The sequence below is a fragment of the Dryobates pubescens genome, chromosome 3 (assembly GCF_014839835.1).
Source record: "Dryobates pubescens isolate bDryPub1 chromosome 3, bDryPub1.pri, whole genome shotgun sequence".
NCBI lineage: Eukaryota > Metazoa > Chordata > Aves > Piciformes > Picidae > Dryobates > Dryobates pubescens.
Genome location: NC_071614.1, coordinates 36338307 through 36353931, shown reverse-complemented (window position 1 = coordinate 36353931; position 15625 = coordinate 36338307). Strand labels below are relative to the sequence as shown.

General features: G+C 37.9%; 1 protein-coding gene across 1 annotated transcript in view; it reads right to left on the bottom strand.

The window, feature by feature from the left end:
• The window catches only part of CSMD1 (CUB and Sushi multiple domains 1), a 963767-nt gene that overhangs the window by 655498 nt on the left and 292644 nt on the right, over nucleotides 1–15625 (bottom strand). Inside the window, exon 3 of the mRNA XM_054179968.1 lies at nucleotides 2511–2623. Coding sequence (XP_054035943.1) covers nucleotides 2511–2623 — 113 coding nt within the window. The remainder of the gene's footprint in view (nucleotides 1–2510; nucleotides 2624–15625) is intronic.

The following is a 15625-nucleotide window of genomic DNA, read 5'->3' as shown; positions in this document are numbered from 1 at the left end:
TTTTTTTTTTTGCTTTTTAAAACATGCTGTCCTTGTCAGCTGACACATGGTTAAAACTTGTCTCCAGCTAAGATGTCTAAAACAGAATTTCTCAAACCCTACATTACAACCCCATTGTGTCCCAAATGCTTTCACAGCAGCAGTCAGTAGCAAATCAGTGCTCTCCATGTTTCCAACTGAACAGTCATTCACATAAGAATGTAACAGCTGGCTAAAACCAGGGACAAGAAGATACTTTTAGTCAAAGCAAAGGAGATTAGGGATGGGTGTTGGACAGTGATTATAAAGACTTGTATCTAGTCTGCATTCCCCTGTTCCAGGGAAAACACTCACCTCTCTACTCAAAAAACTACATCTGGCAAGATGGGGGCACTATTTAAAACAAGTAATTTAGGGAACAGTTAAAGGAGTTCTTACCTATAGGGCTGCAGTTACCTCAACTGGCCTTTGCAGTAGAAAGAACCACTGAGCACCAAGATGCTACAAATCCTTCCCAAACCATCACCCCCACTGCCTCTTCTGCACACTGCAATGCTGTCACTTGAGTGACGTTTACCATTTCTCCTGGAGTTGGATGTCATATTTTGCAGTCAATTTAAAGCTCACGCACAATGCCAGGTTTACAGCACTAAATCTGAAAGGGGGCAGTGTTGTTTAACTAGAGCGCAGTGCTATCTGTCAATGTTAATTACTGCTGGTCCTGCTGGGGTTTTTACAAGAAAGTAGGCCAGCAGGAAGTGTCATTATTTTACAGCCTGTGGCTCTGTGCATGTGTTCCTAAGCTGACAGTCAAGAGATGTCCTTTAGCATTCTTCACTGTCTTTTTCAATATGAAAAACAAACTGGTCAAATTGCATAAAGGGATGAAATATGCTATCATGGGCCTCTACAGGTATGTAGAAAATTATTTACTCTTGAGGTCACAAAAACAACTCCTGGTGTGTTGGTGATTTCTGATGCTCCTTTTCAGCTTACATAATAAAGCTTCTAAAGACTATCAAAATGAAACTAGCTTTTCTTCACAACCCTCCTCACAGTTTAAAAAAAGACTCATTAGCTGACTTAGTACAGGAGAAGGCTTTTGGGGCACCAAGAAAGAGAAATGGCTGAGCTACCCATCCTGAACAGAAAAACTTTCAACAAAAAAGTTTGAGCTACTCATGACACCTCCTATGCCTCTGCTTTTCACTCAATGAGGATATTGAATCCAAAACACACTTTAAACAACAACATCATTTCAAAACATTAATCATTATGCATCAATATGGAGTAGACTTAGGGACTGTCAAGAAAGCAACTATGAACAATTCTAGGACACATGTCATCAAATGTTAGCCAGCACTTGAAAATATTTGTGGTCTCTAAGTTGCTTTGACTTTTTTTCTGAAGTAGTGACCAATGTAACAGGTTTATACACTTGCAAATGCCAGTCACAGTAGATAGTTACAGTCAAGCCATACTACCACCAACCCACTGATAAAAATATTTTCCTTTTAAATTCACTTCACTGGCTGTCAGCAGTTTTTTCCAGAACAAACACTTTCAAAGAAGGATTATACCTATGAAACCACAGATACAATTGCTTTGTGTTTTAGTAATCTGAAACCGTTCTTTCTGGCAACTTCTAGTACTCAAATCCCTGCATTTTCCGTGACATAAAATTTTTAAAAACTCCACCCAAAACATAGAAGATGACACCTCCCCCCCAAAAAAAACCCCCAACCAAACCACACAAGAAAACCCTAAAACCACACACCAAAAGACCCCAAACAAATCAACAAACCACACAGCCAGCCTGAAAGCAATCCCGAAGTTACTCACATGCCCCCATTAACCAACAGGTAAGGTTATCTGGTAACTTCCCCGAACAGACACTGCAGATTTCATAAAGCCATTTTTTTACAACTTGAAGTATTAAGGAAATGTAATCACTCCAGTTTTATGACCTTAATTCTTGGTAGACACTAGAAGACATGAAATGCTTGGCCTTCTTTTTCCCCAGAACTGTGCAGTCATCACTATAGTCTAATGTCACCCATGGAGCCAGTGTCCAAGTGCTATGTTTTGGGTTTTTTTTGGTTTTGCCTTAATATATGAGCAGCTATTTATGTTGCCATTATTTTTTTTTTATATACAGGGAGAATATTAGTGATTGATTTTCAAGATCAGTTACTATCCCTACGTCCGCTCATTTTTACCATTATACATAGTATACATTTGTCAAAGAGGAAAAAAAAGGCATTTAGGAAATAACTACACCATTTAAAAATAAACATTCCAAATCCTGCTTTGGAACCCTGTCAATTTTGATTTAAAATTCCAGTAGAAATTAAACTTCAAAATCAAGACTGTATGGTGTAGTAGCATATAAGTAAGATATAAAAAAACCTTTAAAAAGAAGTTCATGCGAAATTCATGATTCAAACCCCAAACAAAATCAGAACATTGTGTTTCAACACAAAAAGCATGCATCAAGTGGAAAGAAGATGTGGTAGGAAGAGAGTTCTTACCTTCATAGATAGCTTTGAACCCTTGAGCACTGACAGCAAAATCTGTGGTGAAACAGAGGGTGAGAATAGATCCTGTGCTCACAATAGATGACGGAAGTTGAAATCCAGATAACCTGTGCAATAAAAAGGCATTAATTATAACAACTTTCAAAATAAAGTATATCAGTAGGTGTGATGAGCATCATTGGCAGTTCAGATGTAGTATTATGTGTTCTTTATTCTGACACAGCCTAAACATTCATTGCAAAACTCCAGACATGTTTTGGAGCTTTTTAACCCTCCTATTTTAAAATATCTGTGTGGTCTCCAACAGACAACACTGAAAGAAAAAAATGTTTGTATCTACTTAAGACAAACCAATTTTTTATAAGATCCATTTTGAGATGAAGGTATTTAAATTTAGGACACCAAGAAGTAGATAGCTGGGCCTTGACTGACACAGATGTATCTAGTGCAATTCCAGAGAGCATGGGCAATCCTGTGTGCCCTCCAGCTGCTGCTTGACAAAAAGCATTCATATCCAATTTCATACACTGACTGGAAAACAAACCCCCAAAATCTTCCATGTACCAGCTTTCAGAAAAATTACCTTACATTTCTCATCTTACTAAGAAGTCTTACTTTTATACACAAACCAGAATTTTTATAGGATAAAATTGCATTGCAATACTGATTTTAAGACAATTTCCTCAAATATTTTGATCCATTCTGAAGATAAAAATCAAAGGAGGGGGAAAAAAGTGTACATCTTTCAGTGAAACATCACACAAGACAATTTGTAAGTCCTAGCTGATACCAGTGAGGTATTGGTTTCTTAGTGATTACTTTTCTATAAGTAGAACATTAGGTATCAGACTGCCCCAGAAGCCCCAAACTATACTACCAGTTTATGTCACTATCTAGTTTCTGTATTAGGGGTAGTGATTAACTGGGTACAGGACAACAGCCCAGAAAGACACCTTTTGTTCAAGTTTCACACTGGAAGAGTTTCCTTAATTCAGAAACTGGAAACACTCAAGAAAACAAACAAAGCCCCACAACAGCCAACCAACAATAACCACCAACAATATCAAAAAGCATAAACAATTCTTTGATACTTTTAATCTGGACTGCTAAGAAAACACATGCCTTTTTTTAAAAACAAAATCTTGTCTTTGAAATTTATTGTACAATGATGCTATAGTTCATTAACTGGCATCTGGAACTGCAGAAGATAACTACAAACAACATCGAACAGTATCACTAAACTACAAACAACATATAAGAGTATCACTAAAGTAGAAGTTCTTTGTAAAAATAGGCTTATTTAAGATCTCGCTCATATACAAAAACTCCATACTTGAATTACACAAGTCAGGTGGCTCCCCATCTCTTTTCAGTTTTGGGCTTTAGAAAACAAATAGATGGGTAAGAGACCAAAGCGAGGAAAGGTTTAAATACAGATGAAAGGAATACAGGCAAGGCAACTTAAGTCAGCAAAAAGCTTTCTTCAATTTCTTACTTTAATTTCAAACAACATAGTCTCACATGTGCTAATTAGCTGTTTAATCTTTTCCCCTTCTGTATACTTGTCAACCCATTACTCCTCTTTTTCCTTATCTCATTTAGTCCAGTTCCAGAAATAACCAGGTTGGTTTCTTCCCCTCAATCCCCAAACTGTAGAACTCCTATAAAACTCGCCACTTCTCCTATTCAGACTTTTTTTTTTAATGATCTGTCACCTTCACTAGATGTTGCAGTTTGTAGGGAAATGTGCCTCTTGTAATTAATAAATTAGAGTGGGTATCACTACTGGCCTACATCTGGAATATACTGTATGACAGTTCATCATTAATTTATGTCCTGGTTTACAGCCATAAGCTGCTCCGGACCAGAGGACAGAAAGATATTCTACTCCTTTTTGGGGAGTAGAACAAAAAAAGGCTGCACAGATTGGAAGCTTAAATGAAGCTTGAATTCTATTTACAAATGTACATACAGAAGGCATTCAGGTAGAATGCTGGTTGACGGTAGACTGAACATGAGCCTACAGTGTGCCCAGGCAGCTAAGAGGGCCAATGGCATCCTGGCCTGCATCAGGAACAGTGTGGCCAGCAGGAGCAGGGAGGTCATTCTGCCCCTGTACACTGCACTGGTTAGGCCTCACCTCGAGTACTGTGTCCAGTTCTGGGCCCCTCAGTTTAGGAAGGATGTTGACTTGCTGGAACGAGTTCAGAAGAGGGCAACAAAGTTGGTGAGGGGTTTGGAACATAAGCCCTACGAGGAGAGGCTGAGGGAGCTGGGGTTGCTTAGCCTGGAGAAGAGGAGACTCAGGGGTGACCTTATTGCTCTCTACAACTACCTGAAGGGAGGTTGTAGACAGACGGATGTTGGTCTCTTCTCCCAGGCAGCCAGTACCAGAACAAGAGGACACAGTCTCAGGCTGCGCCAGGGGAGGTTCAGGCTAGATGTTAGGAAAAAGTTCTATACAGAGAGAGTGATTGCCCATTGGAATGGGCTGCCTGGGGAGGTGGTGGAGTCGCCATCACTGGAGGTTTTCAGGAGAAGACTTGATGGGGTGCTTGGTGCCGTGGGTTAGTTGTTTGGGTGGTGTTGGATTGGTTGATGGGTTGGACGCGATGATCTTGAAGGTCTCTTCCAACCTGGTTTATTCTATGTATTCTAATACAGTCACAAATTAGACTGTCTCTACCAGGCCAAAACCTTCCAGAATCTTCCACCCCTAACAGCCTCAACAAACCCAAGAGGAGGCCATAAGTGGACCCCCCACCTCCTCAGGCCTGTAAGGCCTTATGATACAGCTCAAAATTCCCCCTGCTAGCCAGACCTGTCTTCCCCGCACAAACCATGAGATAAAGAGGCACATGAGCCATTCTCAAGGAGGAGAGAAGAGAGCAATATCAGCTAGGCACTGTCTTAAATAGTGTGATACTGGAAATCAGAATAGAATAACAATGTTACAATGTCCTGGGAGGCCAGGTCCCACTCTTTAGACTCTCTCTTTTTGAACAACTTTGTCTTTGTGGTCTTCTTAAAGGTACCTGAACCTCAAACCACCATATTTACAGTATATATATTTTGTTCTTTTTTACATGTCTCTTCCTTGAGAAAAGAATTTCTGGGTTTAAGGGTTTATATTTTTTTTGGATAGCACTACAATATTTCCTGGATCTTCCATTTTCAGCTGAAATGTAGGAGACTAGCCTGCATCACAAGGAAAGGAATGAAAACCAGGTTGAGACACAGATACAGAAGCAGCGACCCTAACTGCATCACATTATATAGGTGATAGGGGGGGAAAAAAAAAAAAGGCAAAACTGTTTTATCAATTCATAACTATACATCATTAGCTACCTCATTCCTGATCAGTGTTTTTTTCCACTTGGTGTGAATTTGGTTCTCACAAATTAAATTCTTTAAGCAGAGACTCCACATCCCAAGCTCTTTTGATGACATCTAGACCTACCTGTTTTGCCTCTTATCATAATCTGTGTTGAGGCATAATACTTATTAACTGCTCAATAAGCAAAACTGTTTCTATAGCATGTCCTTTGAAATACCAGAAGATAATTTTTTTTAGGCTGACATTGCAATTCACATTAAATCAGTGCACTAAATGTTTTATGGACATAAGGGAAGGCAAGTATATAGTAAACTTCAAAGAAAGAGTACCTATTTGTGTGGTGTTTGTTTGGTTTTGTTGGTTTTCCAAGTTCTTTAATTACAGTCATTTTGAATCAGATTATGGACAAGTCTCAAACAGGAAAGTTCTGTATTTCAGTCATTCAATAGACTACCGAACTGTCTCTATGGTAGTCTTGTTGCCTGAAATATTTCTGAAACTATCTTTTCATAGCATTCTAATGGATTCAGTGAAATCAAGTGCCATGAAATTGAATTCAAACAAAAACTAGAGAGCAGATGAAAATCTAGAGTGTTATTCTTCAGACACATTCAGAATTAAACCACTGCTAACCTACCACATCAATTTTCCTCCCCTTACTAACATTTTTGCTAGGCAGTTATTACTCATAAATCACAATGTGTTTTTAACTTCATTTCACCATGTGGAAAACTGACATACCTTCGCATGTAGCTCTTGGCAATTAATGTGTAGGCATTCACTGTAACTACAAAGGGAACTGTTTAGACAGTCAAGTGTGTGTGCCAGGGATGATGAGGAACAGGAGCTGGGACCACTCCATAAAAGCTCCTCTCTGATGTTCCTTCTTCCTCACACTTTTACCCTCCTCTCTGGTGGTCTCTTCCATAAGCAGATGAGAATCTCTGCTCCAGTGCCTGTAGCATCTCCTCCTCTTTTTCATTCTCTCACCTTGGTCCTCACAAAACTGTTTCTCTTACTTCTTGTTCCTTCCTCCTCTCTGGTGTTTAAACTTGTGTTGCCCAGAAGTATCACCACCTTAGCTTCAGGCTCAGCTGTGCCCTGTGGTGGGCCAGCTGGAACAGTCTGAAACAGGGTGGTGTCAGCCTCTCCTCACTGAGGCCACCACCTGTGGCCACCAACTGCAAGCTCCACTGTCAGCACCTGGGCACCTGCACCTGGTGCAGCTTTGATGATAAGAATGATTCAAACCAGCCCAATTTTACATACCAAATAGACAAGTAACGAATGTTATCTTAGTAACTGGAATCAGTTAAAAGTATCTAAACACAGCCAGAAAGAGAAGCTACTGTAGTAATTTACAATAAGGTAGTTATTCCACAGAAAACAGCAGGACTGCTATGAGAAAAAAATGTGATTACAGAAGATGTATTCATAACATGACCTTTTATGAAGCCACTTGCTACTAGCAATGAGGAAAGTTACCCACAGGTTAGAACACCTAATGGTACATAAAGCCAGGAGATGAGCATATCCACTCCAGCAAACCTGTCTGTTACCTGCCACACATGAAACCACAGAAGCCTTATCTTAAGAATTTATATCCATTCTGTTGCCAAGAGGAAGTGAAGATTTAAAACCTGACTCAGATGCTACCTCATACATAATGGAATGATGAGCTACTATAAGAGTAGTATATGATCTATAACTTATAACTAATTTTCTGTCACAGGAGATACTGTACGTATATATATATTTATATACCCCCAGCCTCAACTTTAAGTCAAAGAAAAAGTGAATACATATTGAACAAATTATTATTATTATTATTAGGCAGTTTTCCTTAGCTGTAAGGTACCTTAAACCATACAAGACTTGCTGTGATGAAACCCCATCTCAGAGAACCCACTCTGTTCTCTGCACATGAACGACCCTTTGCTTCCTCACTTCTCCAGCATAAAGAAAACATGCAATAACACCTCCTCACACTGATGAATAGTATTTTGCCCTATTTACTAAGATAAAAAGAATTAAAAGCTTTTAGCTCTCACATTTCTTACTCCAGCGGTGCCAAGCCTTCCTCACTGCTGCTTTCTCCAGCCTCAGACTCTTCGATAATCACGTTCTTGCCCCACAGAAACACCTCAGCACTGCTCTCCCCAAGCCCTAAGCTCTCACTTCCTCCTATCCTTCTGCGAGATCCCAGGTGTTCTACTCTTTCAAATAAGGTCTGCCATGGCCTGACGCCGTGCCTTAAAAGCACTGCAACAGCGCCACTAAACAGCCAATGCGCGCATCGCACTCTGCACAGCTCTGGAGGCACCGACCCTGCCCCCGCAGGGGCTGATGGGGGCACGGGAAGCTTCTTGGGGTTCCCTGTGACTATATTAACTAGAAATTAATTGCTGGGAATATGAAAATAATATTTTGCTAGTAAGGGAAGCATGGAAGCCATTCCAAAACTCACTGAGTTAAATTAGTAAACAGAAAGAAAGTTCTCAACTGCTGCAGAAACCATTGATGTAACTGCAGGCTACAGGCATCAGCATGGGTGCAGAAAAGTCGAGATGAGTTGTGTCCAATGCCAAACCAATATGCAGTCATGAAGGGGACTGAAATGGAGACAAATCCCAGGAGAGCAGTGGGGCTGAGGATTTCAAGGCAGGTGAAACTGCTGGCAAAGACCTGGCAGATCTGGGTACCCAGTGGGCTCTGGCAGCTCCAGCATTGTGGGATCACACAGCAGATCTGAGCGAGGACAAGACCTAGAGCACTTGCAGCCAGTGAATGAGCCCAGCAGGGTTTGTTACTCACAGTGAGAAGAAAAGAGGCTTTCCTAATAGGAAATCACAGTGCTTCCCTACAGTCCCAACTCCAACGCAGCACAAGCTAAAGAAGAAAAAAGCCAGTTCACATCTGAAATACCTGGCAGTCGCTGAGACTGATGCCAGCTGCCAACTGAATGAACTTGTGGTCCACAGCACTGCTCTATGGCTATGCAGAAGTGCCTTCTTTACCTGCAGAACTTATCATTATACCATGTGTTTTTCTTAAAATTGCTACCTATTGTACAACAAATGCAGCTGCAGGAATGGCTTCATATGCCTCTGTGCAAAATTAATTTGAAAGAGAACATTAGCTAATATTTGACAAAACCGGACAAAAATAAAGCAGTGCTCTAAGGAGTGCCAAAAGTATAGTAGTTAAAATAAATCATTATTGCCAGAGGGGTAAGAGCAGTGGTAGACCCTTATGAGAAAGATGTTATTTCACTTGCTTTGAAGCAAATCACTCTGCCTGACAAAGAGCAACTGAAACTTTAACATCCCATAGTCCAGATTAACATTTCAAACAGTTCTAACGGTACACAAATACTGAGATCAAAACCACTTCTCAGGTGTTCTGGTATGAGCCTAGATGAATCCAGTAGGAGTAAAATGACTCAGATGTACATTAAAATGGGATTTGAATAAATTAATTATTAATTATATTCCAAGGAAATCCTATTTTTAGATAATTACATAAAGAATTTTCATAAGCTGAATTATTTCTTCAGGCCCATTATCTGTATCCCTATATCTGTTAGCTCACTAATCACAGTATGATGAGTTTAATAAACAAACCAAACAAAAAGCCCCAAAAACCCACAGTAGTAAAACCATTGTTGATAATAGGTTACAGATGAGATCTGAGAGTTTTTAATTAAAAAGAAAAGGATCAGGGATTAAGTCAGCAAACCCAGGATTTCTCAGTGGTTTTTCCAAACATACTTGTCAAACAGTTTAAGATAGTCTTCAAAAACATTTGCTTTACTCAGTTTAAGTTTCATCGTATGAGTTTTGTCTGTTTACTCTCACGTATGGATGTCATATCATATTCAATCATATGTTGCATTGAATCCATGTCATGTATATAGTGATCTGTTATTTTACATAATTTCAATTGTGACACTAGCTTTCAATGCTGCTTTAGAGAGAGATCTATGAGGCTGAGAACATTACATCAATGAACAGTTGATTCAACTTCAGAATAAATGAGAATTAGTTTTTTTTGACAATTGGTTTTAAAAATGCATTATAAATCATCCCTAATGCTATAGATTTTATTCATGCTCCCACTTCTGAGTTGTTTGGAAATGAAAAATGTACAGAACTCTTCATCTGGAAAAACAAAACAAACCAAAGCAAAACACCTAAAATCTCAAAAGCCTATCACAGAAACACAAATGGTATTTTATGCCTCTGCTAAATGGAATTTAGAGAGGAAAAAGTCTGTAAAGAGGAGTCTTTTGCTCTTCACAGGCCAGCCATTAATAACTAAAAAATCACCCACATTTTTACCTCCTTAGATTTACCAGACTCACCTTTTATTACAGTATCAGAGCACCTCCACAAAAAACAGTGAAACGAAGCCAGCATAAATGGAATGATAACAAGTGGCTTAGAAGCCCTGCAACATACAAAATTTGCCTGAGGGGGGGAATAAATCAATTTCTGAAGCTTTATTTAAACATTTTTACAAATTGGATTACAGTAGTATTGCCGGCTGAAAAAAATAACAACTACTCGAGCCTCTTTGGTGGCACCACTTTAAGTATTAAGCCCTCAAGGCAAAAGAGAGTATGCCAGTAAATATTTGAATAGATCAGGTTTTATTACAGACAGCAAGTATGTCCTCTGCAGCAACAGGGAGGTACCTAAAAAATGCATTACTGTCCAAACATGAGCACATCTAACAAAGTTTATACAGTGCTTGATATCCCTTCTTTAAGGAAGATTAAAGATTTGTACCTGTAACATTATTCTGTGTGAAGCATCAAATGTGGCCTATGATAAACAGTAAACATTTCAATACTTATACAGCTTTGCAGATTTCCATTATCTGTTTTGCACAGACTAGACTAACTGGCTTCTTTTTATTGCTCAAATCTAAATACATATTAACATACTAATGACTGAAATCATACCCATTAGTAATCTGGGATCTGAGTGTTCTTCATAATTTTTATTGAGATTAATGACATAAACCAGTTCATTGAATTAAATAGTTACATGTTTCTAGAGAGTAAAATATTATATTTTAGTATTTTCTAGTCATTATGTAGTCAAAATGGCATTTTTCCCCACGTGTTCCAAATTCAATTTTTTTATTAAGTGATATAAAATTCAAAACAGCCTGAGATCTGGATTTTTTTTTTTTTAAGAACCCACCATTTTTTATACAACTTGAATTTCATAATCCAAACTTAATTTTATTTAACTTAAAAAAAAAAAAAGGAAAAGTATTTTGCAGATGTCTAGTTTTGATAGTTTCAAATGGCACTTAAAAGAAGTGGCTACTGCTGCTAATAGGAAATGATGGCCATTTCAGGAGATGTTTGAGAATTATGTGAGTGCTTTGGGCTAATTCTACCTTTATTTTATTAAGTATCACGTACTTGTATTTTCCTTCATATACCACTTGTAATTTCCTTTGTATGTATTTTGCAATTTTCAAAACCTTCTATCTTTGCAGCTCAGAGCTTCATTTTAAACACTATTCCTATGTAGAGCAAGAGTAGGCTGTAAAAGGTAGTGGGGAGGCACAGCACATACAAGAATATCTGACAGGAAATCAAGACACAGACATGGATTTTAATCAGTGGATGCATTTACAGTGCAGATAGGTGGGACTAAAGGGCAAAAAAATGGTGCAGCCTCTTTCTTGTTTTGTAATAAAGAAATATATATATAACCCCATATTTTCCCTCCTCCCCCTTTATCTATCTATCTATCTATCTATCTATCTATCTATCTATCTATCTATACAGCGGGAAAGATCCAGAGTACTTAAGAAAGCTGCACACATAATACATACCTATGAAAATGGGCACTTGTTCATTTATACTGAAGACCTTGGATTTGTTTTTTCTGTTGATACTGTTACCCATGCTAACAATATTTAACTACCACATTTTTAGTATCTTTATTTTGCCACACTAGCACTCACCATTGTATTTCTTTGGCATAGCAGTTAAGGAATCTCCATGTACATTGACCCTACAGCAATTATTTTTTGTTAACTTCTAAAGCAAAAATTATGTTGAAATTTCATCTGATCATGTTCAGAATGTCCTTGCCTCACACATACCTTATTGCAGTATATGTGGCAGTTTACCGTACTGAATTTCCATTCCTCAGGTTGCTAGTAAGCATAAAGATTTTAATGATTACCCTTGAAATGTTCTTTTTATGGTGCCACCTTATCAATATTTGCTCTGATCAGTAGTTCTTTGACAAATGCAGGAATAATGAGGCAGAACAATCTTCTGTTAAATTTAATAGTGAACAAATTTTGATAGTTTCTGCCTAAAATATCACATTCCAAAAGTAGATTTAGAAATATGTCTTAATTGAGAGAGATTTAATCTTTCCTTCTGAGCATTTTCTGTGCTTATAAGTCACCTCAGTAGGTTTGCCCTAGGATGCATAATTTGATGCTTGAGCTCCTCCTATCAGAACATTCTATCTTTTTCTCCTGTCCTTTAATCCTTGGCACATATAATAGATCATTTCAGGGCTTATGATCATCATTGAGATTATCTACAGTGATATCATTTTTGGTTTGGAACAAATTGTTTCTTATGGATGACTTGCCCTAACAACTGTGTTTAGGTGAGTCATATTTTGCTAGTTTAAAATGTTTTAATTCAAATGTTCTCATTCTTCAAAGATGTATGCAAAGTCTTTTTTGCTCATACTTTTAATTTCAGCAAATTTTCTCTTAAAATTGTATGGTAATATTTATACATTAGCCTCAAACCACAGATGTTGCCTAGTTACCTGAAGCAAGTTACATATTAGGCAAATTCTGCTATTAAATGTGTAAAATCTCTGCAGGAAAGTGGTGTTGCTCTACATTATCTGTTAGGCTATTACATCTCATTTACTCCTGCAAATGATCTTAAGAGAGCTGCCTGAAGCTGCCTTTAATTACCCATGTGTGTCCAGATGATGCAGGATCATAAATATCTGAACACAGCTAATAGTTTTTGTTTTGCTTACCTTTAATACAGTATTTGATACTACAGTTAGGTTGTTGCCAGGGATCTGACATCCATTTCTACTGGCATCCTATAGGCTGCCTATATGCATTGTTTTATACAGAGAAAGTCAATACTAAAAGAATTGCTATTGCAGGAAAACGGTTTTATATTTTTCATCTTAACTCATTCAGAACCTGACTGTTATTGCCACTTTTGCTCACTGATTTGAACAGGAGTTCTAATTAAGCATATTGTTTAGAATTTCTTTGTAAGTAGGTATATTTTTATTGTCAGTGGCTCATATTTATGTAGAACAGTTGGTAAAACTTCGTTGTTGTTTGTTTCTCATGAAAGTGTCAGCATCTTCAGACTTGCTATTTTAAAATGGCATAAGATGACTTTGGTTAAATATCTTCCCCAAGTCTCTGAAAACCTTTATGGTCAGAGAAAAGTTTTAAGATCAGACCTCTGTAGAAGACTCCACATGCTCATGGGACAATCATTCCTTGGGCTACAGTAGTACTTTGCTATTCATTCCCCTGACAAGGTGTTAATATGGGGACTACTTACCTCTCAAAGTGATGGGTAGTAGGGAAATGAGTTACAGAAGTATGAAACAGCTAAGAAGCAATAATTACTGTTCAGATGGAAGACAGAACACATGGAAAAAAAGTAAGATAACCAGAGTTCAAAACAGTAATGGGGTTCAGGGGAGTCACTATGCAACTGAGAAAGAAAAGCAAAAGATGCAAGTGAAGACCAATTGTTCAAAAGAGATCCCAAAGAATGAAGCTGTGGGAAGGAATGCCATGTTTTAAGGGAAAAGAAGGTAGCCTTATTTATTTAGCTATAGTAAACACAAGAGAATTTGGCTGACCTGACAAAAAAAAAAAAATCCCACCAGTTTTCAGAAGTGAGGTTATAGGGGATGTTAGTAGAACATGCTGAATGAAAGGAGTCCATTTTGATGGAAATGTGTGTGTTTGTTCTATTCCAGTAATGCTCCAGATTCTATTAAGCTGCATGTAGCAAATAAAGGAGTAAACCACTCTCCAGCATTCAGCTCCTGCGCTCAATCAATGTCTAAGCCAGCCTATTTCTCCACAATAACTGTGAAAGAAGCCTAGACTGATTAACCTCCACAACTAAAGTTTGCCTTTTTTAAAAACCCCTCACAAAAATAGCTGCTTGGACTGGGAGATGAGCTTGAGAAAGGCAACTGGGAAAACTGTGTAAGACTAATGGCAATTCTCTCTGCTAGTGGTTAGAATAAAAAGGCCAATGACAGACAAGAAGATGGAACACAACTATGAACGTTGCCTTTCTTGCCATTCCTCCTAAAAAAACCTGTCATGGTTTACAGAACTAAGGTTTGATCAGAGATCACTTATCAATATGAATGGAGAACGCATGCATCAAACAGCTAAACAAATCTGAGCACTGATGTTCCCAATACAAAATCGTAAGAAAGACAAAGCCGAGGGGAAAGGAAGGTATTCTTCATGAAGAATCACCCTAAAAATGAGGGTTGGGGTGGGGGAGGCAGGGGAGAAGAAAAATGACAACTAGACGAATCAAGAGGAATGCAAAGAAAAAAGAGAGCTATTTGTCCTCTCTCATACTTTTCCAAGCTACTTTATCTTCTATTTGTATTAAATTTATGGTTATTTTTTTATACATTTTTTAATATATTTTCTAAATCAAACCCAAAACTTACTTGTACTGCAATGAAAAGATTTGATTCCCCTTCTCTCTTTTTCTCTTCAGATAACTATAGTTTATTTTAATGCTGGGGCAAGGTGGTGTGGGAGGGTGCAGTGTTATTACTTTTCCGTACTAACAGACTCTAGTGCTTGCAGTCTGTCATTACTCACCCTCTTTTCCCTTGCAAACCTGTATTTGATCATGGTATGAAAGAGGTATGTGAACTAAATAACCTAATGAAGTTACAGATATGTGGCTGAAGTTTTATTGTTACCTGCTGGCCAAACACAAAACCTACCTCTTATTGATTTCTTGATGGAACAGTTATTCAATGCTACAGAATGAGAGCACTTTGATGTTTTAACTTCAGTATGTTCGATAGTAGCAAAAGCTTTTCTGTTATCTTTGTTATTTGATTTGGCATGTATCATTTAATGATGAAACTACACTTGCCAAATAAGTCACTTCTCCTTCCATATCAGTATCTATTCTGTAAGTGGGTTTGGTTTTGTTACCATATAAAAAACAAGAACAATTGGTGTGACAATATAGGTTCTCATGAAACATTTGTTATATTTAGGGGATCTAAACCAATCTTAACATGCTCTTTGTGACTATATTTCATTTTTGGCTGCTCCTTTGGGATTTTTTTGGTAAGAGATAGAGAAAACCATGATTCTTTCCTGGGAAATGTTTGTCTTCTGTTCTATGAAAATACTAATATCTATTTTTTAAAGTTTTTTGGTGGTGTGTTGGTTTTTTTGTTTTTGTTTTTTTTTCTTCTTGACAATGCTGAGAATTTGTGGGATGTCACCTTTTTCCTGTGACTGGGGATTTTGAGACTTTGAGAAAAAATGAATAAAAATGAGACAAATTTACTGTATCTCAAGAGGTAATTTCTGAAAACCTGCCTACTCTGATACAGGTGGTAGTAGATGGAATAGTGGTACTACAGGTGGTAGTAGATGGAATAGTGGTACTACAGGTGGTAGTAGATGGAATAGTGGTGTCTTTTTAAGAAATGGGTAACCCTGAATTTGTGAG